At 37.2% G+C, this 26,945-nt stretch overlaps 1 protein-coding gene across 2 annotated transcripts in view; it reads left to right on the plus strand.

Moving 5' to 3' along the window:
• The window catches only part of LOC144958302 (alpha-L-iduronidase-like), a 37,836-nt gene that overhangs the window by 713 nt on the left and 10,178 nt on the right, over positions 1 to 26,945 (plus strand). For both annotated transcript variants that reach the window (XM_078890186.1, XM_078890187.1), the window contains exons 2-12: positions 272 to 415; positions 2,350 to 2,543; positions 4,944 to 5,039; positions 5,857 to 5,963; positions 6,369 to 6,482; positions 9,519 to 9,619; positions 10,715 to 10,793; positions 12,453 to 12,705; positions 15,573 to 15,666; positions 16,592 to 16,698; positions 22,749 to 22,873. In XM_078890186.1, the coding sequence (XP_078746312.1) occupies positions 272 to 415; positions 2,350 to 2,543; positions 4,944 to 5,039; positions 5,857 to 5,963; positions 6,369 to 6,482; positions 9,519 to 9,619; positions 10,715 to 10,793; positions 12,453 to 12,705; positions 15,573 to 15,666; positions 16,592 to 16,698; positions 22,749 to 22,873 (1,414 nt within the window). The remainder of the gene's footprint in view (positions 1 to 271; positions 416 to 2,349; positions 2,544 to 4,943; positions 5,040 to 5,856; positions 5,964 to 6,368; positions 6,483 to 9,518; positions 9,620 to 10,714; positions 10,794 to 12,452; positions 12,706 to 15,572; positions 15,667 to 16,591; positions 16,699 to 22,748; positions 22,874 to 26,945) is intronic.

The raw sequence follows: 26,945 nt of genomic DNA on the forward strand, positions 1-26,945 counted from the left end.
CATCATCATCATCATCATCATCATCATCATCATCATCATTAGTATTACATTTTTTTTTACTATAATAATAATAATAATAATAATAATAATAATAATAATAATAATAATAATAATAATTATTATTATTATTATTATTATTATATCTATTATTATTATTATTATTATTATTATTATTATTATTATTATTATTATTATTATTATTATTATTATATTATCATTATCATTACCAATTATTGTTATTATCACCAGGTTTTGTTTACATTTATTTTAGTCCTCCTCAAGACCATCAGGATGCTGCGACCTTTGACCTCAGCCAAGACATGCAGCTCAACCTTGCCTATATTGGAGCTGTTCCATCCAATGGTATTAAGCAAGTCAGAGTTCACTGGCTGTTGGATCTTGTAAAAGTGAAAAGGTTAGCCAGCCTCGCTTTCCAGGAAAGAATTTTGAAAAAGATTTGTTTCTTTGAGCTGTGATAGCTAAAGCAATATTGCGATCTAACAACGGCTGCGGATATTCAGACTTGAGTCTGAATAATCTCCGGTGGCTATTCCGACTCAAACTCCAATGTGCATGTGCAATCATAAAGTTATACAATCTCGAGTCTGAATATCCTAGTCTCATATGGTGATATAGATGGTTTTTTTTTCTTGTTTTTTTTTTTTTTATTTCAATGTATTGTAATTTAAATCCTTGACAATTGCCATAAAATTGATGCAAATGAAAATAATAATGATATAGATACTATCATCAACAGGTAAGTCAAAACCCGCTATATTTGGCGAGAAAAACAATCATAGATCATTTGGAAGTCCATGAAAAATTAAAAAGGAATGAGTTAAAACCCTTCAAAGGAAAAAAAAGTCATTCAAAGTAACTGGTTGAAAGGAAAATCTTTTCCAACAACTTTGCACGATGCCCAAATAAAATTAGGAATGAGAGACAACAATCCCTCTAAAGTCTGATTTAGGGTCGGGTCATCTATCAGCTGCTGAGTCAGAATGATATGGGCAAAACAGAATTTTCTCTCAACTCTTCTTCTGCGTCCATCAGTCACACTCTTTGCTCACTGCCCGCACTGTGTTCCCTTGTGCTTGTGCACACCAGGGAGCATTTACACACACTGGCTGTTCACATGGGTGCACACCCATTGGAGTTGAGTCCGAATAGCCACGGGATTGTTTATAAAGGGGAAACCCAAAACATCTGAATCTGTATATTACTCGAAGTCGTCAACTCAATTCTGAGTATTTGTATTCGATGGTGGAGAGAGTTGTAGAATGTGACAGCCATTGTTGATATTTAGGTTGAAGAATTTTGATAATCTTTGCTCGAAGGTGTCTAAATCTGTTGTGTTCTCACTTGATTCGGGAAGAGCTTTCCAGTCTTTAATAGTACAGGGTGAAAATGGATATTTGAAGATGTTTGATTTTGTAGATTGGTGTTTTAGTGTTTTTAAGTGGGTTTTGATTTGAATACATGAATTTCATCGTATATATAGTTGTTTTGGTTGATGGCTATCATGTTGTTTGCGGCTATGTGGTCTCGTGGTATGACACGCGCTTTCGGATCCGAAGGTCCTGGGTTCGAGCCTTGTGCTCGGCACATAGTTGAGTCCTTGGAAAAGGCTCTTTACTAACATTCTCTCACCGTACTCAGGTGTAAAATGAGTACCTGGCCGTTAACATCTGTGTTGTTGTCCGAAAAATTGTAATATCGCCTAACAGGTGTCATGTCCCATCCTACATGTTAAATGTTGCTGTTGGCCAGGGACCCCTTGTAAAGCGGTTTGAGCATGTTTAGTGGATATTGCGTTATATAAAGCTCAATTTTTTTTTTTGGGTGAGAATTAGTCATTGTTTTTTCCGTCTGTCTTGTAAGGGAGTCCATCTAAGCTGTGTGATTGTGACTGTTACACTGATATGGTGGCTTTAGTCACTGCAGACAAATCTTGCAGCGTGGCATCCACATAATCTAGTTTTGTTAATTAAGCCTCCATTTAATTTCATTCTGTTATTTATGCATTTATTATGGTTATCTTCTATATGTATGGGTGTATGTGTGTGTCTGCATGCATGTGTGTGTGTGTGTGTGCATGTGTGTATGTGTGTGTGTGTGCTTTGCATGTCACGGTTAAAGATATTTGTACATCACATATACTTGAGTACATTTTAGTTGAAATACTATCTTTGTCACGTGCATCATTATTGTAATCTTTAATCAATAGATTTATGCCATTACAATTAATATTAAGGGCATTCAAGGGATTTTATCCTATTTTGCCCCATACCATATGTTATGTTATCTACATTAAATAAATAAGAAATTCCATTCTTCTTTCACTCGCAGTGTCTCCGCTCAGCATGGACCTCAGTACAATTTCACTCTCCTTGACAAGTTCATTGACTTGCTGGCCATAAATTCCCTGAATCCAGGCTTTGAACTGATGGGCAACCCATCCAAGGTGTTTGATGACCTTGAGAATAAAACACAAGTCTATTGGTGGAAAGATCTTGTCACCCAGACAGCCAAGAGATACGTTTGTATGTTTTTTTGTTGTTGTTGTTTTTTTTTTTTTGTTTTTTTTTTTTTACATCACATGGTTGAATGTCAACCTCTTGAAGACCTGAGATGCACATTCCTCCCTCCACCAAATCCAAGCATCAGTAACACACTTTATAGTCACCTGGAACAACTACAAAACACGTCTAACTTCTACGTCATGGCACAAGACCGAAGGGCTAGAGCTCAGGTGGTCGCTGGTTCGGATAAGTAAGTAAGTAAGTAAGTAAGTTTTGTTTTTAGGGTCTTATGGCGCTTGCAACACCTATAGGTCATAGTCATAGTTGGAAAATTCTAGAATTAGCAGCCAATACAAACTAAGACAAAGAGGAATGGTTCAACTAGGGAACAGATGTAGATTCCAAGAGTACACCATCAATGTAATTAGTTTGAGATCACCTAAAAGTCCTATCCAGACATCAGCACATGATCCCACTTAGAGGAATACAGTCAAATGTTTACTATGTGTTCCAAAAAAAAAAAATAGAACTATCAGTAGATAACAAAGAAATGGTGTACCTTTGGAGAGGATGCTGCTCTAACGCAAAGTACTTTCTAACAGACCCAACTACCCAATCACTGCTGAGGAAGAGACTAGGAGTTCCGAAAAAAATCTCGAATTCACCCTGGATCAATCTCAGTCCCATTGTGTTTGAAGCGAGTGCTCTACCAACTGAGTTATTTGGGATCCCCAACTACACCCTCTCACTCCTATAATCCCCAGCCATTCATCAATTGATTTTTTAAATGTATTAAAGTTGGGCACTTAACTGCCGTAGTCTGGAAAGGCATGAATTATAATAATAATGATAATAATAATAAAGTGTTCTTATATCGCACTAAACGCCAAAGCCTCAAAGCGTTTTACAATATACTTATCAAACCATAAACACACTCGTACCGAGCCAAACAGACACACACAACAGTTGCAAACACTAACTATGCAAGTTTTACAAAATGAAATTGACATTCAACAAAATGGAATCAAAAAATAAAACGTATAATTTACTCAACAACAAGAAAATGCCTAGGATAAAAATTTCTGGAAAAGACGAGTCTTTAGATTTTTCTTAAACCAAGAACAAGATTAAAACAAAAATCCCTGCTACACATTGCTAACAACTTGAATGAAAGACACAGACTCCCAGAAAACAGAGAAAAATCTTTTTTAATCAGTCAAAAACCTCCATACGCCGAACTAAAACTTCCAAAAATAAAGACTAACCTCGTAGAAGAAACAACAAGAAATAGAAACAAATCAGATATACAAACATTAGCAATGAAGACAATACAAGAATACCCAGACAACTGGATACATGTTTACACAGATGGATCTGCCCACAAAGGAACTAAAAATGCTGGGTATGGGTTTGTAGTAGAATACCCAGATAAAACCTGTGATAAAATCCACAATTCTTGCGGAAGCTCCTGCTCAAACTACGAGGCAGAGGCAGTTGCAATAGAAGCCTCACTGCGACACCTCTCTTCTGTTTTCCAGCTAAACCCTTCAAAACTTCAAAACACTGTCATCTTCACAGACTCCAAATCGGTTCTCCAAGCTCTCGATTTAGATAAACTCTCCTCAACGTTCAATAGTTTAAGATCTCAACTAGATGAATTCCTTACAACACACAGAGTAGACTTATCTCTCCAGTGGATACCGGGACATTCAAATATACCAGGAAATGACAATGCAGACAGACTAGCCAGACTCGGATCAACACTTTTACAACCATCATTTCCAGTATCCTTAGACACAGCGAAACAAATAATCAAAACAAATAAGAGAGAAGAATGGATGAACAGTTGGGCAATGAGCACCACGGGTAGATGTATGTTTTCCCATATGACCACTCCTGTAAAGACTGATTGCCTAAATAAGCTCAGAAGACACCAGCAAAGCATCATCTTTCAACTAAGAACACAACACATACCGCTCAACAACCATTTAAGCAAAATTACAAAAGACACATCCCCCTCCTGCCCCCTATGTCAACACCCCAATGAAACAGTAACACACCACTTGCTTGAATGTCAACCTCTTGAAGATCTGAGATGCACATTCCTCCCACCAAATCCAAGCATCAGTAACACACTTTATAGTCACCTGGAACAACTACAAAAGACGTCTAACTTCTACGTCATGGCACAAGACCGAAGGGCTAGAGCTCAGGTGGTCGCTGGTTCGGATAAGTAAGTAAGTTAGATTTTTCTTAAAACTTTCTATTAAAAATTTTGAACAGAAAACTTGTTCTTCAAATAGCCAGACCCTCGTCTTGGCAAACACTCTCAAACATGAAACCTCTCCAGAATACGGCAGTTTTCTGGCTAAATTTTGAAATTTGTTAACTGGTTGATTTACTTTATTTCTTGCATTTCAGCAAAATATGGTTTGCCTGTGGTGAGTGAGTGGAATTTTGAGACGTGGAATGAGCCAGACTGCCACGATTTTGATAAACTCAAGATGTCTGTCCAAGGTTCTGATTTTCTTTATCTTTTCTGTTTCTTTTTCTTCTTTCTTCTTTTTATTTTTCCTCAATGTTTTTTTTGTTTTTTTTTTTTTTAATTTTTGTGTCATCAGTAAAATAGTCGAACTCCTCGTATTATGAGAAATGATAAAACAGCAGGATGGAGTGGATTTTTTTTAAAATGAGAAAATACTAATTATATCCCTATAGTCAGTTTGTTCTGTTTGTATATCAATTATGTATGTACCCCTGGCTGTGGACCCAATCAAATGTCAAATGTTAACAATATATGACTATAACGTCTTCTTCTTCTTCTTCTTCTTCTTCTTCTTCTTCTTCTTCTTCTTCTTCTTCTTCTTCTTCTTCTTCTTCTTCTTCTTCTTCTTCTTCTTCTTCTTCTTCTTGGTCCTTTAGAGCCGTAAAGCCCCTGGAGCCAGAGTTGATTCCCAATTTCTATAGCATGAAAGAGACAGTAGCAATTTCTTGATACCCTTTGGATTGTACTCTAGTCTATCTTAGATTACTTTCCACCAGATCGAATAGACCTAACTACCCAATCACTGTTGGATGGACAAGGGTGGGGGTCGGGGGAGTCCAAAAAAATGTCAAGTTCTACTGCCAATAACAAAATCAATAATAGTTCGGATTGTAAATCATGTATTCATGTTTTTATTGTTTTTGTTATTGACTGGAGCAGGGTTTTGAGCCCGGAACGTTCAGTGTTTTGTATTTTGTTCTTTTTTTGTTATGCTTAAACAATTAATGCACATAATGAATAAAGAGAATAATTAGAATCTTATTTTATTTTATTTACAATGCAATACAGGCTTTCTCAATTATTACGATGCCTGTTCTGAAGGTCTGAAGGCTGTTGATGCGTCTTTGAGGTTGGGTGGACCAGCTGATGGTTGCAATTACCTCAGCAAAAATTTGGTATGTCCGTTTTCACATAATATTTGTGGATTAATTCCCAGTTTTTGATGATAATAATGATAATAATAATAATAATAATAATAATAATAATAATAATAATAATAATAATAAGAAGAAGAAGAAGAAGAAGAAGAAGAAGAAGAAGAAGAAGAAGAAGAAGAAGAAGAAGAAGAAGAAGAAGAAGAAGAAGAAGAAGAAGAAGAAGAAGAATATTAATGATAAAAATAATGGTAATAATAATAATAATAATGATAATAATAGTACGTAATAATGATGATGATAATAATAAACAGTAAAAATTAAAAGATTAAAAATGCAGAGAGAACCGCTGTGGTCCTTACAAAGACATGATAGATAATACATGCTATCTCAGTCACTCAATCTCGTCTTACTTTTCCATCTTAGGCAAGGAAGAGCTCTGTGTATGCAGATGCCCTGCTGTACCATGTCATTCACGGCCAAAATTACTTTACTGGTGAGACTGGCGTCCGCATTGATTTTATTTCATTCCATGAAAAGGTAAAACTGTATTCTTTTTTTCTTCTTTCTTTTTTTTTTTTTTGTACTGTTAACCTATACTCGCATGTGAGATAGAAAGTGCATTGAAAAATATGAAAGATGGCAAGCCTGAGGGTGAAGATGGCATTGTAACAGAAATGCTAAAAATTTTGAAAGAATTCTCAATTGTGAAACTAACAGATCTCTTTAATAGTATTTACAATACAGGCTATATTCCAGACGAACTTGCCAAATCAGTTTACATCACGCTACCGAAAAAACCAAAGGTGACAACTTGCAGTGATTTCCGCACAATAAGTCTGATGCCCCATGTAACTAAATTATTATTGAAGATCATCCTAGAAAGAATCAGGTCTACCATCGATAATGAAGTTGGCGATGTACAGTTTGGCTTTAGAAAAAATAATGGGACAAGAGAAGCAATTTTCTGTTTAAATAATATCACACAAAAATACCTTGATCATCAAAAAGAAATCTATGCATGCTTTATTGATTACGCAAAAGCATTTGATAGGGTACAGCATAGAGAATTAATGACATGTCTGGAAAAGGCAGGCATTGATGGCAAAAATATACGGCTAATCACAAATCTATATTGGCATCAAAAAGCAGCCATCAGGATTCAGGGCGATCTGTCACCTTTCCCGCCATTTAAAAGAGGAGTTCGTCAAGGATGTATCCTCTCTCCATATCTATTTAACTTGTACACAGAGTTTATCTTCCGTAAAACCGAGCACATTCCAGGTATTGTTATTGGAGGTAGGAGGATAAATAATCTGAGATATGCAGATGATACAGTATTGTTGGCATCGAACGAGACAAATCTACAGATCCTTGCAAATCAAGTAAACCTGAACAGTGCAGCAAAGGGTCTAGAGATGAATGTTCAAAAGACGAAGGTAATGGTCATGTCAAAGAAGCCTGAAAAAATTGCAAAAATCCAAATTAATAATCAAAACATCGAACAAGTAGATTCTTTTAAATATCTTGTACAGACAATGACCAACAACGGAAAGAATGAGCTGGAAGTGAAAAACAGGATTGCTATAGCTAAGTCGAGGTTCAGCCAACTGAATAACATTTTAACTTCCCAACAAACGCAGATGAAAACGAGAATAAGAATACTCAAATATTATGTCCACTCAGCACTTCTCTACGGGACAGAAACATGGACCTTGAACAAACAAATAGAGAAAAGAATTGAGGCCTTTGAAATGTAGACTTTCCGTCGCCTTGGAAAAATCAGTTGGAAAGAAAAGAAAACAAATCAAGAAGTCTGTGACATCCTTGATATCAGACCGACCCTAATGAAAGTAATAAAAACAAGAAAACTAAGGACATTCTTGAGGGTAGAGTTGAGGGGAAAAGAGGAAGAGGCAGGCCAGCAAGAACTTGGATAGATGATGCGAGGACATGGACAGGATTGTCGGCAGCCGAATGCAGTCAGCAAGCCGTCAACAGGGAAGATTGGCGTGTCATTTCAAGTCGACCTCAACCCATGAGATGACACTGGAAGAAGAAGAAGTTAACCTATCATATCATATCATATCATATCATATCATATATCATATCATATCATATCATATATCATATCATATATCATATCATATCAATAATAGCTCTTTAAAACGGACCATGTGTTCCTTAAATGTCTTTAAGACATAAGTAGCAATATATTTATGAGGCTGGCTGAGAAAAACCCTGGAAGATGCGGCAAGCTTCGATTCGAGATATGAGCCAAAATCGAAGATAAAGTGTTTCCCATAGCAACAAATTTTATTCAGAAAAAATTCATAACTTGGGTTCTAATAGATATAGAAAGAAAATTTAAAGTGGTAAATGATCAGAAAGATGTGGTCTACACGACTGCATACATAACTCAATTTATGAAATTTGAGCATCTTTCCAGGTGTACTCAGCCAGCCACACATATTGGATATTACACATTGCGTGTTATTTGAGATAAAAATATTAAGAATTGCTTTTCTTTCTTGAACTCATTCAACTCTAACACTGACTATTTTAGTATTTGACTGGGGTTACTTTTACCTTGTCAATATTTACATTTTTCTGAGTCAAATAAGATATATATATCATTATAGCTACTATTTTTAATCTTTGCATGGTAGTGGTAGGTGGTTAAAACTATGTACATAAATATTTTCTTTTGGATTGAGTAACTAAGTGTATTTCTTTTTTTTTTAAAATAATTTTGAAAAGTTCCATAAATCTTTAGGGAGAGGGATTCACTGTCTAGAAAAAGACCTAGATAGCGGCAGGTGTCATCCATAGTGAAATGCTCCAAATTGAGCGAAAGGGGTCAAGACGTTGATGATGATGATGATGATGATGATGATGATGATGATGATGATGATGATGATGATGATGATGATGATGATGATGACGATGATGATGATGACGACGATGATGATGATGATGATGATGATGATGATGATGATGATGATGATGATGATGATGATGATGATGATGATGATGATGATGATGATGATGATGATGAATGATGATGATGATGTTTTAAAAAATAGCTGTTCTTCCACACAGCATCGTTCGATGCCATTGCAATCCACTCCACGAATGGGTATAGAAAATCCATCACACAAACATCCCTGATATCAACAGGAATCACAAACCTATCTTAAACAAATAAGGGGTTAATTATCTTGCCCAGAGAAAAAAAACAAAAAAAAACGAAAGTGCCTGTATCAGGGCTCAAACAAAGGACTTACTTACTTACTTACTTACTTATCCGAACCGGCGATCACCTGAGCTCTAGCCCTTCGGTCTTGTGTCATGACGTAGAAGTTAGATGTCTTTTGTAGTTGTTCCAGGTGACTATAAAGTGTATTCAAAGGACCAACCAGGTCATAGTGCAATGCCATTACCACTTGGCCACTTCACCACCCTGTGTGTTGAAAGGATTTTCATATGATTTTTAAAATGTCATCTTCCATTTCTTTCTTTAATTTCTTCTTCTTTTTTTCTTTTTTTTTTCTTTTTCTTTTTTTTTGATTTAAGGGAGAAGGAAAAGGTTTGTTGGTTTTGGAGAAAGAAATACGACAGGTTGACAAGCTGAAATCTCTTTTCCCTGAAATAGCCAAGAAGCCGTTTTATAACGAGTAAGTATATTCAACTATGGGGCTCGCAAAATGGAGTCATTGAAAAAATGTCTAAACTCAAATTATCTCACTATACTCAGTGATAAAATGGGTAATGGGTCAGTAATGAAATTGTCTCCATTTAAAAATTGTAATAGTGCCTTTAAAAAAAACCCCAAAATTTTTAAACATTTATTTTAGTGCAATATCCAATAAAAGTGTTCAAAGCCCTTTACAAGGGGTCCCTAGCCAACAGCAACACTTAACACAACGGGCAAGACATGTTGTCTGTTAGGCGATATTACAAACTTTTTTCTGACACAGACAATGCTGTTTATGAACAGGTACTCACTCATTTTACACATGAGTAAGGTGAGAGAATGTGAGTAAAGATCCTTTTTTCAAGGACTCAACAATGGACCCTTCAAAGAAGGACACTGGGTGGGGATCCTGACCTCCCATAGCGGGCAGGGAGGTACACACTGTGTCTTCTATCCCCTTATATCTGTTTTCCAACATGCTTTCTGTCTTTGTCTTGGAATGAGATTACTTGGTTTTGTCCTGGTCCTGGCCAGATGCCCTGGCTGAGAGGAAAACAGTCGAATGTATAGTTAGTTTTGGGAGATGATATTTTTTTCATTGTAAATCATCTCTCTGTTATGCACTGTATTATGCCTTCTTTATATTATATATTATGATTTGTAAAACATTTGAGTGTGTTCCTCTTAGCGGGGGCCTGTGCTTGTGTCTGGATGAGACTTTTAGGTAATCTCAAACTAAGTACTTTGATAGAGTGCTTTTGGAATCTACGTCTGTTTCCTATTTGAACCAATTCCCTTTGTCTTCCCTTTTCTTGGATGTTTTATTGTAATTCTAGAACTTTTTACTATCCCATTTTCTTCCTTTTTACTGGCGCTGATATGACCTGAATGTGTTGCAAGCGCCGTAAAACCCTTAAAAACAAAACCAACAAACAAAGCAGGACAGAAACGTTGATCCTTTAGGTCAGAAGGCGAGTGGTGTCATACCGCTAGAGCACATAGCTGAAATGTTAGGTTGTAAGTAAACAAAGACTTTGCTGTGACTCGTGATGTGATTTCTGTCTATCATTTATAGTGAAGCAGACCCTTTGGTGCGATGGAGCAGAGATGAAGAATGGCGAGCCAACACTGTTTACGCTGCAATGGTTGTTAAGGTATGGCTCTACTGTTATCATCACTAATGTCATTAACATTATCATCATCATCATCATTATCTACTTCATCATCATCATCATCATCATCATCATTATCTACTTCATCATCATCATCATCATCATTATCATCATCATAGAATTCATCATCATCTAAATCATCATCAGCATCATCATCATCTAAATCATCATCTGCATCATCATCATCATTGTCTTCAGACAAGACATGCCAAATATTGCTCTGCCGTCTTGTCTGCATTTAAAAAAAAGAAAAAAAAGAAATATTCCCACAGAGCCATAAGCTCATGGAGTCGGAGTTTAACCCTGTTCCTATAGCATGAACCGAACAATAGCAATTGCTAGCTACCCTTTCGATAGGATACTAGTCTATCGCAAAGTACTGTCCACCAGATCTGACAGACCCAGCTACCCAATAACTACTGGGTGGACGGGGGGGGGGGGGTTATGAAAAAATTTTCACTGCTTCCGGGATCGATCTTGGTCCCTTTGCTTGTGAAGCTAGTGCTCTACCAACTAAGCTTATTATTTTCATTCTTCTTCCATTAAGCTCAAAGCTTCAGGCTGAAGATTGTATGGCTTTCTGTATCTGTATGGTTGGCGCTGAAGAAACCAATGATCTGGTTGTATTTCAGCGGCGTCCTCATTGGGCGCGGGCCCATGTCAGTCGGGCCTTGAAATCGTTTAGGTGTGGTGCCATGATGACCAGTTCATCCAGCCCATTCCACTCCGAGATAGTTCTAATGAAGAAAGAATTTCTGTAGTTTCGTGTTCTTGTCTGTGGGATTTTGAAGCAGTTCGAATTGTTTGTGGCGTATCTCTCAATGGGGTTTTACTGTCTTTTCAGTAACAGGTGTTTTAGAGGGAAGCAGGGAGCGATTTATTGAAGTCATCAGTCGAAAGGGCTTGTTTACAATTGGTTGGTAGAGAGTTCCAAAGTCAGATGGTGGAGGGGAAGAAAGAGTAAAGATGATGGTTTGTTCTTGAGCGGAGGATTTCAAAATTAAATGCTGAGTTTCTTGTTTTGTTGTTGTTCCGTTTCAAATGGCTAGTTGGAATTTCGAGTTTTCCGTTTCGTGCTTTGTGGAAGAAGAGGAGTTTGTTTGTTGATGGAATGTCTTTCATGTAATAGTTTCCATTGGAGATCGTTCATGACCTGAGTTACGCTCAAATCCCTGCTCATTACAACAATGGGTCCATAACTATTTGGGTTCTCAGACCTGCAATTAAGTACTCATTGACCATGTTCAATACAGTTCATAATTCTCCCTTTACTTGCGGCTATGTGGTCTAGTGGTATGACACTCGCTTTTGGATTGGAAGGTCCTGGGTTCGAGCCTTGCGCTCGGCACATAGTTGAGTCCTTGGAAAAGGCTCTTTGCTCACATTCTCTCACTGTGCTCAGGTGTAAAATGAGTACCTGGCCGTTAACTGCATTGTCTTTGTCCGAAAAATTGTAATATTGCTTAACAGACGTCATGTCCCGTCCTACATGTTAAATGTTGCTGTTGACCAGGGACCCCTTGTAAAGCACTTTGAGTACATTTAGTGGATATTGCGCTATATAAAGCTCAATGTTTTTAAAAAAAAAATTTTTTTTACTTTGACCATTTATCAGCCTTTTTTTCCCCTCTCCTCCAACAGATCATATCCCAACACCAGAATATGTTATTAGCCATCCACGACAAGGCTCCAATCCCCAACTACCGACTGCTAAGTAACGACAATGCATTCCTCAGCTACTTCCCCCACCAGTTTACCCAGAGGACCCTTCTCGCACGATTCCAGATGAATCATACCTCACCTCCATACGTGACCTTTCAACCCAAACCTGTCTACACTGTCATGGCCTTGATGACCTTGTTAGGAGATAGACAAGTCCACGTCAATCTATCCAGTAAGCTGTGTAATGATATGTAGCTCTGGGTGGGGATCCTGACCTCCCATAGTGGGCAGGGAGGTACATGCTGTGTCTTCTATCCCCCTTTATCTGTTTTCCAATTGCTTTCTGTCTTTGTCTTGGGGTGAGATTGCTTGGTTTTGTCCTGACATTGGTCGGAGTCCTTGACTGGGAGGGAAACAGGCAAATGTATAGTTATAGTTTTGGGACATGATATTTTTCTCCTTGTGAATCATCTCTCTGTTATGCATTGTATTATGTTTAGTTTACATAATTATATTATATGATTGGTAAACATTTGAGTGTATTCCTCTTAGTTGGGACCTGTGCTTGTGTCTGGATGAGACTTTTAGGTGATCTCAAACTAAGTACTTTGACTGTGTGCTCTTGGAATCTACATCTGTTCTCAATTTGAACCAATTCCCCTTTGTCTTACCTTTTCTTTTGTGCTTTAATTGTAATTCTAGAACTTTTTACTATCCCATTTTCTTGGTTTTTTACTGGTGCTGATATGACCTTAATGTGTTGCAAGCGCCGTAAAACCCTTAAAAAACTCTAAAAAACTCAAAAAAAAAAACAATATGTAGTTGAGCTTCTTCATACCTGCCTATTATTACGGACCGTCTGTAATTGTTACGGAAGTGTAAGGACAATTACGGACTTACGGAAATAGAAGAAATATTACTGATACAAATGGTTGCAACGTTAAATTAAATTTTTTTTTTTTTCATTATTTACTGCACGCTACAATAAAAAATCTCAATGCTAGGAAAAGACAATGGTGTGATAGCTTTTTGTAAGGAAAAGAACCCCAATATTATTTTATCAGGCTGTCCTCGAAATAACATGGTAAGTTAATTTTACTAATATAAAAGGGTGTATCTATCATTATTTTTGTTTGCTTTAGTATTACTGAAATTTGACCATTAATTACTGATGAATTTTGTATTTCTTACGGAATTTGAAATTTTCAAGTAGGCAGGTATGCTTCTTTTTTTTTTTTACATAACGTAAATCCACAGATTGGAAGGTCCTGGATTCAAGCCTCGCACAGCGGGTGGTTGGATGGGAGCATCACCCTTGAATCATATACCTGTGATGATCCGATAGTGATGTCGTTTCTTCTTCTCTTTACTAGCCTATCCTGCTTCTTTGGTTTGTGATTGTATTTTTGACAGGGGATATTTTTTTTCCTGTAAATCATCTGCCTGTTTGTTCTTGGTTATTTATAATTTAGCTTATGATATCTTTAGGTTATGATTTTGATTGACATTTGTACTATTTTTGTTAGATTTGTTGTTTTTTTGTTTCAGCGGTCTCTCATATAACCTCAATTGTGTTGGAAGAGACCTAAAGCAACAAACAAACAAACAAACAAGCCTCGCACAGTGCATAGTTGAGTCTTTGGAAAAGGCATTTTACTCACATTCTCTCAGGTGTAAAATGAGTGCTTGGCCAACACCAACGGTGTTGTCTCTGTCGGAAATAAAATTGTAATATCGCCTGACAGGCATCATGTCTCCATCTACCTGTTAAGTGTTGCTGATGGTCAGGGACCCTTTGTAAAGAGCTTTGAGCACGTTAAGGGGATATTGCGCTATATAAAAGCTTTTGTTTTTTTTTTAATTGTTAAAGTGTAAGGACAATTAACGACTTACGGAAATAGAAGAAATATTACTGATACAAATGGTCGCAACGTTAAATTAGAAAATAATAATTTTTTTTCATTATTTACTGCATGCTACAATAAAAAATCTCAATGCCTCGTTGGCTGGCGACGAGTGACATCATCGACTCGACACGCAAACTTTACCCTCATTGGTAGACCCTCATCGGTAGACACAGTGCAGTGTTGAAAGTAGGTCATCTATAAACACATTATTATCGCAGGGGTCATTGGCAATGCCCAGCCGAGCCTAAGTAGTAGGCCTATATAACATGATAAGTTTATTTTACATATATAAAAGGGTGTATCTATTTTTTTTTTTTTTTTGCTTTAGCATTACTGAAATTTGACCATTAATTACTGATGAATTTTGTATTTCTTACTGAATTTGAAATTTTCAAGTAGGCAGGTATGCATAGGGCTAGCAACAGGCAGGCTTGGAGGAAGACTGTAACTTCTGCTTCACGCAAGTCTCCCCGACGACCAGCTGGTCATGGGATTGATTGATTGATTGATTGATTGATTGATTGATTGATTGATTGATTGATTGATTGGTTTCCAGTCCTTGTATTCCAAAAGTACTTTCTGTTATAGATTCAATTTGGCTTAAGCTAGGAGAAGCATATAATTTGTGGAGGATATCAAACAGAAGTGCTTTGTTCAAGTTCAATTGACAGGGGCAGAACTCATATAATTTACAAGGGGCGAATTTTCAATTCAGAAAAGTGAGTGGAGCAGGCACTTATGTTGATAACAACAAGAAATGAAGTGAGTAGGAAAGTGACAGAAGACAACAGAGAATAAAAACTTTGCAGCATCGATGGGGGTTCGAACCTGCAACCTTACTGGTACAACAACTCCACCTAGCCGGGGAGATCGTGACTCTACAGTATGAGCTATCCACAACCCCAAAAAAGTCGCTTCAAAACTTAGTCTAACTAGAGCCTTCTCTCCCCGACTTCTCGAGGTCATGGGTTCAACACACACAAACACCGCGAAGTTAGTTGGCCAGCATAATTTAAGCTTAATAGCCAATATTCTCAACACAAACATGGGATTTACAAGGGACATAACTCATTATAACTTCCAACAAGAAAACACCAGTATGAGTTATTTTTCCTAATGCTAATATAATATTACAACTTCCATATTCAATTTTTTTTTTTTTTTTGTTATACACTTTTTTACACATCCCTAGAGAATACAGGAGAGCCGATGTTAAACACAAGTGATTTTGGCGCGTTGGCAACTCTCCATTCTCCTGATAGGAAGGATAACTCTTCATCTGACAGGTTAGACAGATTGAAAAATTATTTTTTTCGACATTCCCCAGGATTGATCTCGGTCCCTTTGCCTCTGAAGCGAGTGCTCTACCAACTGAGCTATCAGAACCCCCCCAACACAAGATGTAGATGAAAAGGAATTAGCAATGCTAATGTGTTTTGTAATAGCCTTCAACAGTTGTGACGTCACTTCCCTCGTAATGACGCATAGTAACTTAGCAACTGGTTCTAAACTATCTGAACAATGGAGGACGCCCTCATGAAATACTTCTCCGACGAGCATAAAAGTGTGTCCAGAGGAGAAAAACATTATAATAAATCTGATCATGTTTTGACTTTTATACATTCTGATCACATGACACGTGAAAAAGTTCTAGCCAGCATGGAGAATAAAAAGTACCGATTTTCTTTGTTTAGAACCAAGCTGCTCGTTCCTGGGCGACGTGACGTCAGACTATTGAATCCTATTATTCTGTTCCTCCGAGATCAATGAAAATAATGGATCAAATACAATAGTCAACAATAATATAATATGATTTTAAAAGGTTTTTGAACTTCTCATTTGTTATATATATATATATTTTTTTTTAAATTGAGCTTTTATATAGGGCAATATCCACTAAACATGCTCAAAGCACTTTACAAGGGGTCCCTGGCCAACAGCAACATTTAACATTTAGGTTGGGACATGACGCCTGTTAGGCGATGTTACAATTTTTCAGACAGAAACAGCGTTGTTAACAGCCATGTACTCATTTTACACCTAAGTACGATGAGAGAATGTGAGTAAAGAGCCTTCTCCAAGGACTCAACAAAGCGGTGAGCAAATGTGTTCGTTTAGTGTAGTATAATGTCGTTTGTGTATTATTTATTTGAAATAATATGGTAAGAATGATATATTATATGAGACTAAATATAAATACATTCTATCCAGTTGGCAGATGACCATTCTCTTGTACGGTGCAAGTGACCCAGGACAATCAACAGACTATGCCCTGGTCAATCTTAATTGGACTGTCTCTCCACCACCAGATGTCAAAGGTCAGGAACGTTTTTAGATGTGTAGTCAGAATGTTTTATATGGACATCTCAAGGGATGGATGGATGGATGGTAGGGTGGATGGATTGATGGGTGGGTGGATGGACATGTGGATGGATGGTAGGGTGGGTGGATTGATGGGTGGGTGGATGGATGGTAGGGTGGGTGGATTGATGGGTGGGTGGATGGATATGGGGATGGATGGTAGGGTGGATGGATTGATGGGTGGGTGGATGGATGGTAGGGTGGGTGGATTGATAGGTGTATGGATGGATATGTGGATGGATGGTAGGGTGGATGGATTGATGGGTGGAAGGATGGTACGGTGGGTGGATTGATGGGTGGATGGATGGTAGGGTGGGTGGATTGATGGGTGGATGGATGGTACGGTGGGTGGATTGATGGGTGGATGGATGGTAGGGTGGGTGGATTGATGGGTGGATGGATGGTAGGGTGGGTGGATGGATGGTAGGGTGGGTGGATGGATATGTGGATGGATGGTACGGTGGGTGGATGGATGGGTGGGTGGATGGATGGATATGTGGATGGATGGTACGGTGGGTGGATTGATGGGTGGATGGATGGATATGTGGGTGGATGGATGGTAGGGTGGGTGGATTGATGGGTGGATGGATGGTACAGTGGGTGGATTGATGGGTGGATGGATGGATATGTGGATGGATGGTACGGTGGGTGGATTGATGGGTGGATGGATGGTAGGGTGGATGGATGGATATGTGGATTGATGGGTGGATGGATGGTAGGGTGGATGGATGGATATGTGGATGGATGGTAGGGTGGATGGATGGATATGTGGATGGATGGTAGGGTGGGTGGATTGATGGGTGGATGGATGGATAATATGTGGATGGTTGGTAAGGTGGGTGGATTGATGGGTGGATGGATGGATATGTGGATGGATGGTACTGTGGGTGGATTGATGGGTGGATGGATGGATAATATGTGGATGGATGGTAGGGTGGATGGATGGATATGTGGATAGATGGTAGGATGGGTGGATTGATGGGTGGATGGATGGATAATATGTGGATGGATGGTAGGGTGGGTGGATGGATGGATAATATGTGGATGGATGGTAGGGTGGGTGGATTGATGGGTGGATGGATGGATAATATGTGGATGGATGGATAATATGTGGATGGATGGTAGGCTGGGTGGATTGAAGATTGGGTGGATATGTGGATGGATGGTAGGGTGGGTAGATTGATGGGTGGATGGATGGTAGGGTGGGTGGATGGATGGATATGTGGATGGATGGTAGGGTGGGTGGATGGATGGATAATATGTGGATGGATGTTAGGGTTGGTGGATTGAAGATTGGGTGGATATGTGGATGGAAGGATGGATGGATGGATGGTAGGGTGGGTGGATTGAAGGATGGATGGATATGTGGATGGAAGGATGGGTGGATGGATTGAAGATTGGGTGGATGGGTGGATGGATTGTGATTGGATAGATGGATGGATGGATGGTGTGGATGGATGGATCGATGGGTGGGTTGATATATGGTTAGATGATTGGATGGGTGGGTGCAATCTCTAGCAAACAGCACCACTCAAATGTTCCGCAGAAAATTTCTTCAATGTGACCAATTGTCTTCAACCAGTGTTATGCCAGGATAAATCTGATAATGACCATTGAGTCATAAGCATAACTTACAATATTTAAGTTAAAATAGATGCCTTAGATTTGAACTTTTATATAGAGCAATATTCACTAAACATGCTCAAACCGCTTTACAAGAGGTCCCTAACCAACAGCAATATTTATCATATGCGACGCTATTTAGGCAATATTACAAATTTTTTTCGGAAAATGTTAATGGCCCGGTACTCATTTTACACCTGTGTACGGTGAGAGACTGTGAGTAAAGAGTCTTTTCCAAGGACCCAACTATCCACCGCTCTGGACTGGAACCCTTCCGATCTGAAGGTGAGTGTCTTACTAGACCACACAGACTTCGTTAAGGTAAATGTTTTGTTTCTTAACCTTTTAAAAAAACGTATTGTGTTCCTTGTATATTCTGGCACACAATATACACTGGAATCCTGATAAAGCCAACTGGGTGGGGGTCCTGACCTCCCATAGTGGGCAGGGTGGCACTTATTGTCTCTTCTATCCCCCAATATCTGTTTTCCAATTTGCTTTCTGTATTTTGTCTTGGAATGAGATTACTTCGTTTTGCCCTGGCCCTGGCCTTAGTGCTTGGCTCGGAGGGTTTTAGTCAAATCATATTTATTGTTTAGGGAGTTGATATTTTTTTTCCTTGTAAATCATCTCTCTGTTATGTATTGTTGTGTTTGTTATTTTGAATGTATAATGTAAAAATTTGAGTGTACTCCTCTTAGTGGGATCTTGTGCTGGTGTATGGGTGAGACATTTAGGTGATCTCAAACTATGTACATTGATGGTATGCTCTTGGAATCCACATCTGTTCCCTATTTGAACTACTCCCCTTTGTCTTACTTTTTTCCTCAAGTCCTTTTTATTGTACATCTAGAATCTTTTCACTATCCCACTTTCTTCCTTTTTACTGGTGTGATATGACCTCGCGATCATACGGTGGTACACTTCCGATCACAAACTTGTAAAAACGAATTTCAACATAAATGTGTACAGACAACGAAGACAGAAAGGTAAAACGGCAGTCAAAATAAACACGGCAAAAATAGTAAATGAGCGAGAATGTAGCATTCATTACCAATATGAACTTAACTCAAGTCTATGGAAAATAAAGCAAAACAGCAATCCAAACAATGAATGGAAAGAGACGCAAGCGGCAATGAAATATGCGGGGGAAGAAAGTGCAGGGTCTATTAATACAACTAAGAACAAACCAAATCGAATGCCTAACATCGCTATTAACGATCTATCGCGGCAACAAAAAGAACTTAGGATCAGGATACAAAACACGAAAGACTTGGAAGAAATAATGAACCTGAAAACCGAACGAAACAAAATACTGCATTCAATTCGATCACTTACAATAAAACACAGAAACGAGGAATTAGACAAAAAAGTGGAAGACATAGAAAAGTCCAAAAATAATGCATCGTCTATGTTCAAAGCGACGAAATCTCTGAACCGAAAACCATTCGAGAACCCAAAACTACAGGATAAATTTGGCAAACAGACAACAAATCCCAACGATATCCTTGACATTGTAACTGACCACTTCCAGCAGAAATTTCACAAACAAGTCTCACAAATATCGCCCTTCTCAGGAAACCCTAGAGACCTAAACAACCGCATCACAACAACTGAAGTTAGAAATAGCATAAAGTGCCTAAACAATAACAGATCCCCAGGCGAAGATGAAATTCCCGCTGAATTGCTGAAATGCGGTACCCTCTCCCTGGATCTGAGCATTGCAAACATAATGAACAAAACATTCTCAACACACAAAGACTGGGACATAAACAGCGGTGTCCTAATTACAATACAAAAACCAGGAAAAACGAAAGGACCCGTAAACAACCTGCGCCCAATAACATTACTGAATACCATAAGAAAAACACTGTCAACTATTGTCCTCAACAGAATTAGACCGAAAATAGAAAAATATCTATCACATAGCCAAAGCGGGTTTCGCCAAGACCGAAGCACATCGGACGTTGTATGGACACATAAATGGTTGGCAGCAAAGGCACTCAAAGAAAACATATCCATAACAATAACCGGAATCGATATGTCCGCAGCCTTTGATACGATCGACAGAGGAAAACTTTTGGAGATATTAACAGACATAGTAGACGAAGACGAGCTCCGAATAATCTGATTTCTCCTCAGCAACACAAAGATACAACCAAGGATATACGGGGCCACAAAACAGACGCAGTTCGAAAGTAACATCGGGACCCCCCAAGGAGATAGTCTGAGCCCGATTCTGTTCACAATATACTTAGAACACGCTCTGAAAGAAGTTCGAAAAGTCATTCCAAAACCAACGACTCATATTGAGAATGCAATCCCTAGAGAAATCGCCTATGCAGATGATGTCGATTTTATTGGATCAACAGCAGCAAATATAGACATCGTACAAAATACCCTCATGAAATATAACCTCCAAGTCAATGCCAATAAAACCGAATTTACAACAATATCGAGGAACAAAGAGGAATGGAAAAGAACAAAGAAAGTCGGCTCACTAATTGGAGACACCGAGGATGTACAAAGAAGAAAACAGCTATCAAACGCCGCACTCAGTAAACTCACCAATGTATGGATTAGAGGTGACAAAATAAAGAGAAAAACCAAACTGAAACTGTACCGTGCTCTTGTAAAACCGGTACTTCTGTATAACTGCGGCTCTTGGGCGTTGACAAAATCCGAAGAAGAACATCTGGATGCCTTCCATGGCTCACAGCTAAGAAGGGTACTGGACATCAAATACCCAAAAAAGATCTCAAATGAATCACTCTATAAGATCACAAAAGAAAGACCAATCTCCCTTGACATTTTACAACAACGATGGCAACTTTTCGGTCACATACTACGCAGGGACAAAAACTAACCAAGCCATGTCGGGATACTTCCAAAAACACGGGACCCTTTTCAGAGGAAGACCGATCACAACACTCCCTGTGATCCTAAACAAAAACCTCACAACACTTGGACAAAGCATTAGTCTCATAACGGCAGGGGACCTTGAAAATCTGAGAACCCTAGCAGAGGACCGGCAATATTGGAGACACCTCACACAGGAAATACTGGAAACAGCCAAGGCGACCCGATCTTTCGGTCGAGACGCGAAAGGCATCTAAGTGAAGTGAAGTGAAGTGATATGACCTGAAATGTGTTGCAAGCGCCATAAAACCCTTAAAAAGAAGGAAAGATGATAAAGCCAACACCATCAGCCCAGAAAGATTGGTTGTTGATTTAAAGCAAAGTTGACTTCATCCATTATCAATAAAACATACTTAGATCTTCTTCTTCAAGTACCAAGTCTGTGCCAGACATCGGTGTTCATGGTACGCCATTCATCTATCTGATCAGATAACCTCAGAAAACTAATATCACTCTTCTCTTTCTTTGTCACCCAGCTGTTCAAACTATTCAAATGTTTTTCTTTGTCTACCTTTACTCTTTTTACCTTCTATCTTTCCTGTGAGAACAAGATGTTCAATACATTTAAGTCTATTTAGGTGCCCTAAAACTTGCAATAAATTTGTCTTTTTCTTATTGTACGAATTAATAACCTTTTAGTTTCAGCTTGCTCTAATACTTCTTCATTAGTTTTCTTCTCTGTCCATGAGATTCTTAACATCCTTCTAAGAAACCACATTTTTGCTGCCTCCAGTTTCTTTCTAATGCCTTATGTAATTGTCCAGCTTTCACAGCCATATAATAATACTGACCATACATAGTCCTTCAAAACCCTAGATAAAGAAAACAGAAAATTTGGGACCAACAAGAGGTGTTGGCTTTAAGCAGATTCCACTGTAATCATATTTGTTTTATGTGTAGTCATTCGTCACCATGTCATGATTCTTAACATTGATTCATCTATTTATTCACTCGTTTATTCATTTGTTTCTTCATTAATTCATTTATTGATTCAATCATGTATTTGTTTCTTCGTGCGGCTGTGGTCTTGTGGTATGACACTCGCTTTCGGATCGGAAGGTCCTGGGTTCGAGCCTAGCTCGGCGCATAGTTGAGTCCTTGGAGAAGGCTCTTTACTCACATTCTCTCACCGCACTCAGGTGAAAAATGAGTACCTGGCCGTTAACAGCGTTGTCTCTGTCTGAAAAAATTATCACATCCCCTAACAGGCATCATGTCCCGTCCTAAATGTTAAATGTTGCTGTTGACTAGAGACCCCTTGTAAAGCGCTTTGAGTACATTTAGTCGATATTGCGCTATATAAAAGTTCATTCTTTTTTTTTTTTTCATTCAATTATTCATATATTCACTCATTCATGTATTCATTCAATTATTCATTTATTCTTTCATTCGTTTATTCATCCGTTTATTTATTCACTCATTTGTTGTTGTTTTTTTCAAATCATTGTCACCATCCTCCAACAAGACATGAAGCTATGTCTTTACATTGTCAACAACTATGCATCCAACCCTTATTCCGTGTGGGCTGGTCTATTCAACAAGACAGCATTTCCCTCACTGAAACAGTTCCAGCAGATGCGACTTCAAGAGGTATGTCCTATATTCATGCATTAATTCTGGGTGGGGTTCCTGACCTCCCATAGTGGGCAGGGGGGTACATACTGTGTCTTCTATCCCCTTATATCTGTTTTCCAACATGCTTTCTGTCTTTGTCTTGGAATGAGATTACTTGGTTTTGTCCTGGTCCTGGCCAGATGCCCTGGCTGAGAGGGAAACAGTCGAATGTATAGTTAGTTTGGGAGAAGATATTTTTTTCATTGTAAATCATCTCTCTGTTATGCACTGTATTATGCTTTTTTTTATGTTATATATGATTTGTAAAACATTTTAGTGTGTTCCTCTTAGTGTGTACCTGTGCTTGTGTCTGGATGAGACTTTTAGTGATCTCAAACTAAGTACTTTGATAGAGTGCTTTTGGAATCTACACTTGTTTCTTATTTGAACCAATTCCCCTTTGTCTTCCCGTATCTTTGATACTTTATTGTAAATTCCTTTTTACTGGCGCTGATAGGACCTTAATGTGTTGCAAGCAACGTCCTTAAAAACAAACAAACATGCATTAGTTGATATTATTACACTGTCTTTAGTAATGATAATAATAATAATAATAATGCTGAAAACTTATATAGCGCTACAACTCCGTGACACCAGTCTCAACGTCCTTAGTAATGATAAAGAGGTATGTCCTATATTCATGCTTTAATTGATATTATTACACTGTCCTTAGTAATGATAAAGAGGTGTGTCCTATATTCATGCTTTAATTGATATTATTACACTGTCCTTAGTAATGATAAAGAGGTGTGTCCTATATTCATGCATTAATTAATATTATTACACTGTCCTTAGTAATTATAAAGAGGTATGTCCTATATTCATGCATTGATTGGATTCAATAGTCTGATGTCACGTTGCCCAGCAACGGCGGCCATCGTAGTTCTAAATAAAGAAAATCGGTACATATTATTCTTCATGCTGACTAGAACTTTTCATATGTCTTGTGATCAGAATATGTAAAATTCAAAACATGATTAGATTTATAATGTTTTTTTTTCCTCTGGATACGCTTTTATGCTCGTCAGAGAAATATTTCATAAGGGCGTCCGCCATTGTTTCGATAGTTTAGAGTCGGTTATTAAGTTACCATGCGTCATTACGTAATGACGTTACGACTATTAAAGCGTATTGATATTATTACAACGTCTTTAGTAATGATAAAGAGCAGTTGCTATGTTGCTGTATAGGTCCATAAATGCACACTTTCATATCAACGAGGGGTACTGCTTTTTTAGGCCTTGGAGCTGTTGTGACACAGATTTCTTGTAGAAACTTCCAATATTGTCGAGGATCACTCCACAGTTTGAAGGAAATGATAGACAAAAAAGATAGGAGTGGAATAAAATACAATTTTTGAAATTGTATCGGTCTTCTGCACCGAGTTCTAAACCATAGCTCGACTTCAAGGGAGTCAAGAACAAGTCCTGAAAACCAATACAAGTTTAAAAATTGTAAACTTGATAAAACACTGCACATAATACTAATTAAAAAATACATAAATTAAAAAGTCGGGATGTGAGCTCTAGCAACTTGATAAAACACTGCACATAATACTAATTAAAAAATACATAGATTAAAAAGTCGGGATGTGAGCTCTAGCAACTTGATAAAACACTGCACATAATACTAATTAAAAAATACATAGATTAAAAAGTCGGGATGTGAGCTCTAGCAACTTGATAAAACACTGCACATAATACTAATTAAAAAATACATAAATTAAAAAGTCGGGATGTGAGCTCTAGCAACTTGATAAAACACTGCACATAATACTAATTAAAAAATACATAAATTAAAAAGTCGGGATGTGAGCTCTAGCAACTTGATAAAACACTGCACATAATACTAATTAAAAAATACATAAATTAAAAAGTCGGGATGTGAGCTCTAGCAACTTAATAAAACACTGCACATAATACTAATTAAAAAATACATAAATTAAAAAGTCGGGATGTGAGCTCTAGCAACTTGATAAAACACTGCACATAATACTAATTAAAAAATACATAAATTAAAAAGTCGGGATGTGAGCTCTAGCAACTTGATAAAACACTGCACATAATACTAATTAAAAAATACATAAATTAAAAAGTCGGGATGTGAGCTCTAGCAACTTGATAAAACACTGCACATAATACTAATTAAAAAATACATAAATTAAAAAGTCGGGATGTGAGCTCTAGCAGCTTGATAAAACACTGCACATAATACTAATTAAAAAATACATAGATTAAAAAGTCGGGATGTGAGCTCTAGCAACTTGATAAAACACTGCACATAATACTAATTAAAAAATACATAAATTAAAAAGTCGGGATGTGAGCTCTAGCAACTTGATAAAACACTGCACATAATACTAATTAAAAAATACATAAATTAAAAAGTCGGGATGTGAGCTCTAGCAACTTGATAAAACACTGCACATAATACTAATTAAAAAATACATAAATTAAAAAGTCGGGATGTGAGCTCTAGCAACTTGATAAAACACTGCACATAATACTAATTAAAAAATACATAAATTAAAAAGTCGGGATGTGAGCTCTAGCAACTTGATAAAACACTGCACATAATACTAATTAAAAAATACATAGATTAAAAAGTCGGGATGTGAGCTCTAGCAACTTGATAAAACACTGCACATAATACTAATTAAAAAATACATAAATTAAAAAGTCGGGATGTGAGCTCTAGCAACTTGATAAAACACTGACATAATACTAATTAAAAAATACATAATTAAAAAGTCGGGATGTGAGCTCTAGCAACTTGATAAAACACTGCACATAATACTAATTAAAAAATACATAAATTAAAAAGTCGGGATGTGAGCTCTAGCAACTTGATAAAACACTGCACATAATACTAATTAAAAAATACATAAATTAAAAAGTCGGGATGTGAGCTCTAGCAACTTGATAAAACACTGCACATAATACTAATTAAAAAATACATAAATTAAAAAGTCAGGGATGTGAGCTCTAGCAACTTGATAAAACACTGCACATAATACTAATTAAAAAATACATAGATTAAAAAGTCGGGATGTGAGCTCTAGCAACTTGTTAAACATGCACATAATACTAATTAAAATACATAGATAAAAAGTCGATGTGACTCTAGCAACTTGATAAAACATGCACATAATACTAATTAAAAAATACTAATTAAAAATCGGATGTAGCCTAGCAACTTGATAAACACGACATAATACTAATTAAAAAATACATAGATTAAAAGTCGGGATGTGAGCTCTAGCAACTTGATAAAACACTGCACATAATACTAATTAAAAATAATAATTAAAAAGTCGATGTGAGCTCTAGCAACTTGATAAAACAGCACATAATACTAATTAAAAATACATAGATTAAAAAGTCGGGATGTACTCTAGAACTTGATAAAACACTGCACATAATACTAATTAAAAAATACATAGATTAAAAAGTCGGATGTGAGCTCTAGACTTGATAAAACACTGCACATAATACTAATTAAAAAATACATAGATTAAAAGTCGGGATGTGAGCTCTAGCAACTTGATAAAACACTGCACATATACAATTAAAAATACATGATAAAAGTCGGATGTGAGCTCTAGCAACTTGATAAAACATGCACATAATACTAATTAAAAAATACATAGATTAAAAAGTCGGATGTGAGCTCTAGCACTTGATAAACACTGCACATAATACTAATTAAAAAATACATAGATTAAATCGGGATGTGAGCTCTAGCAACTTGATAAAACACTGCACATAATACTAATTAAAATACATAGATTAAAAGTCGGGATGTGAGCTCTAGCAACTTGATAAACACTGCACAAAACTAATTAAAAAATAATAGATTAAAAGTCGGGATGTGAGCTTAGCAACTTGATAAAACACTGCACATAATACTAATAAAAATCATAATTAAAAAGTCGGGATGTGAGCTCAGAACTTGATAAAACACTGCAATAATACTATTAAAAAATACTAATTAAAAAGGGATTGACTCTAGCAACTTGATAAACACTGACATATACTAATTAAAAAAT

Source organism: Berghia stephanieae, chromosome 12 (assembly GCF_034508935.2).
Source record: "Berghia stephanieae isolate SIO BIC M18660-M18661 chromosome 12, UCSD_Bste_1.3, whole genome shotgun sequence".
Classification (NCBI taxonomy): Eukaryota; Metazoa; Mollusca; class Gastropoda; order Nudibranchia; family Aeolidiidae; genus Berghia; species Berghia stephanieae.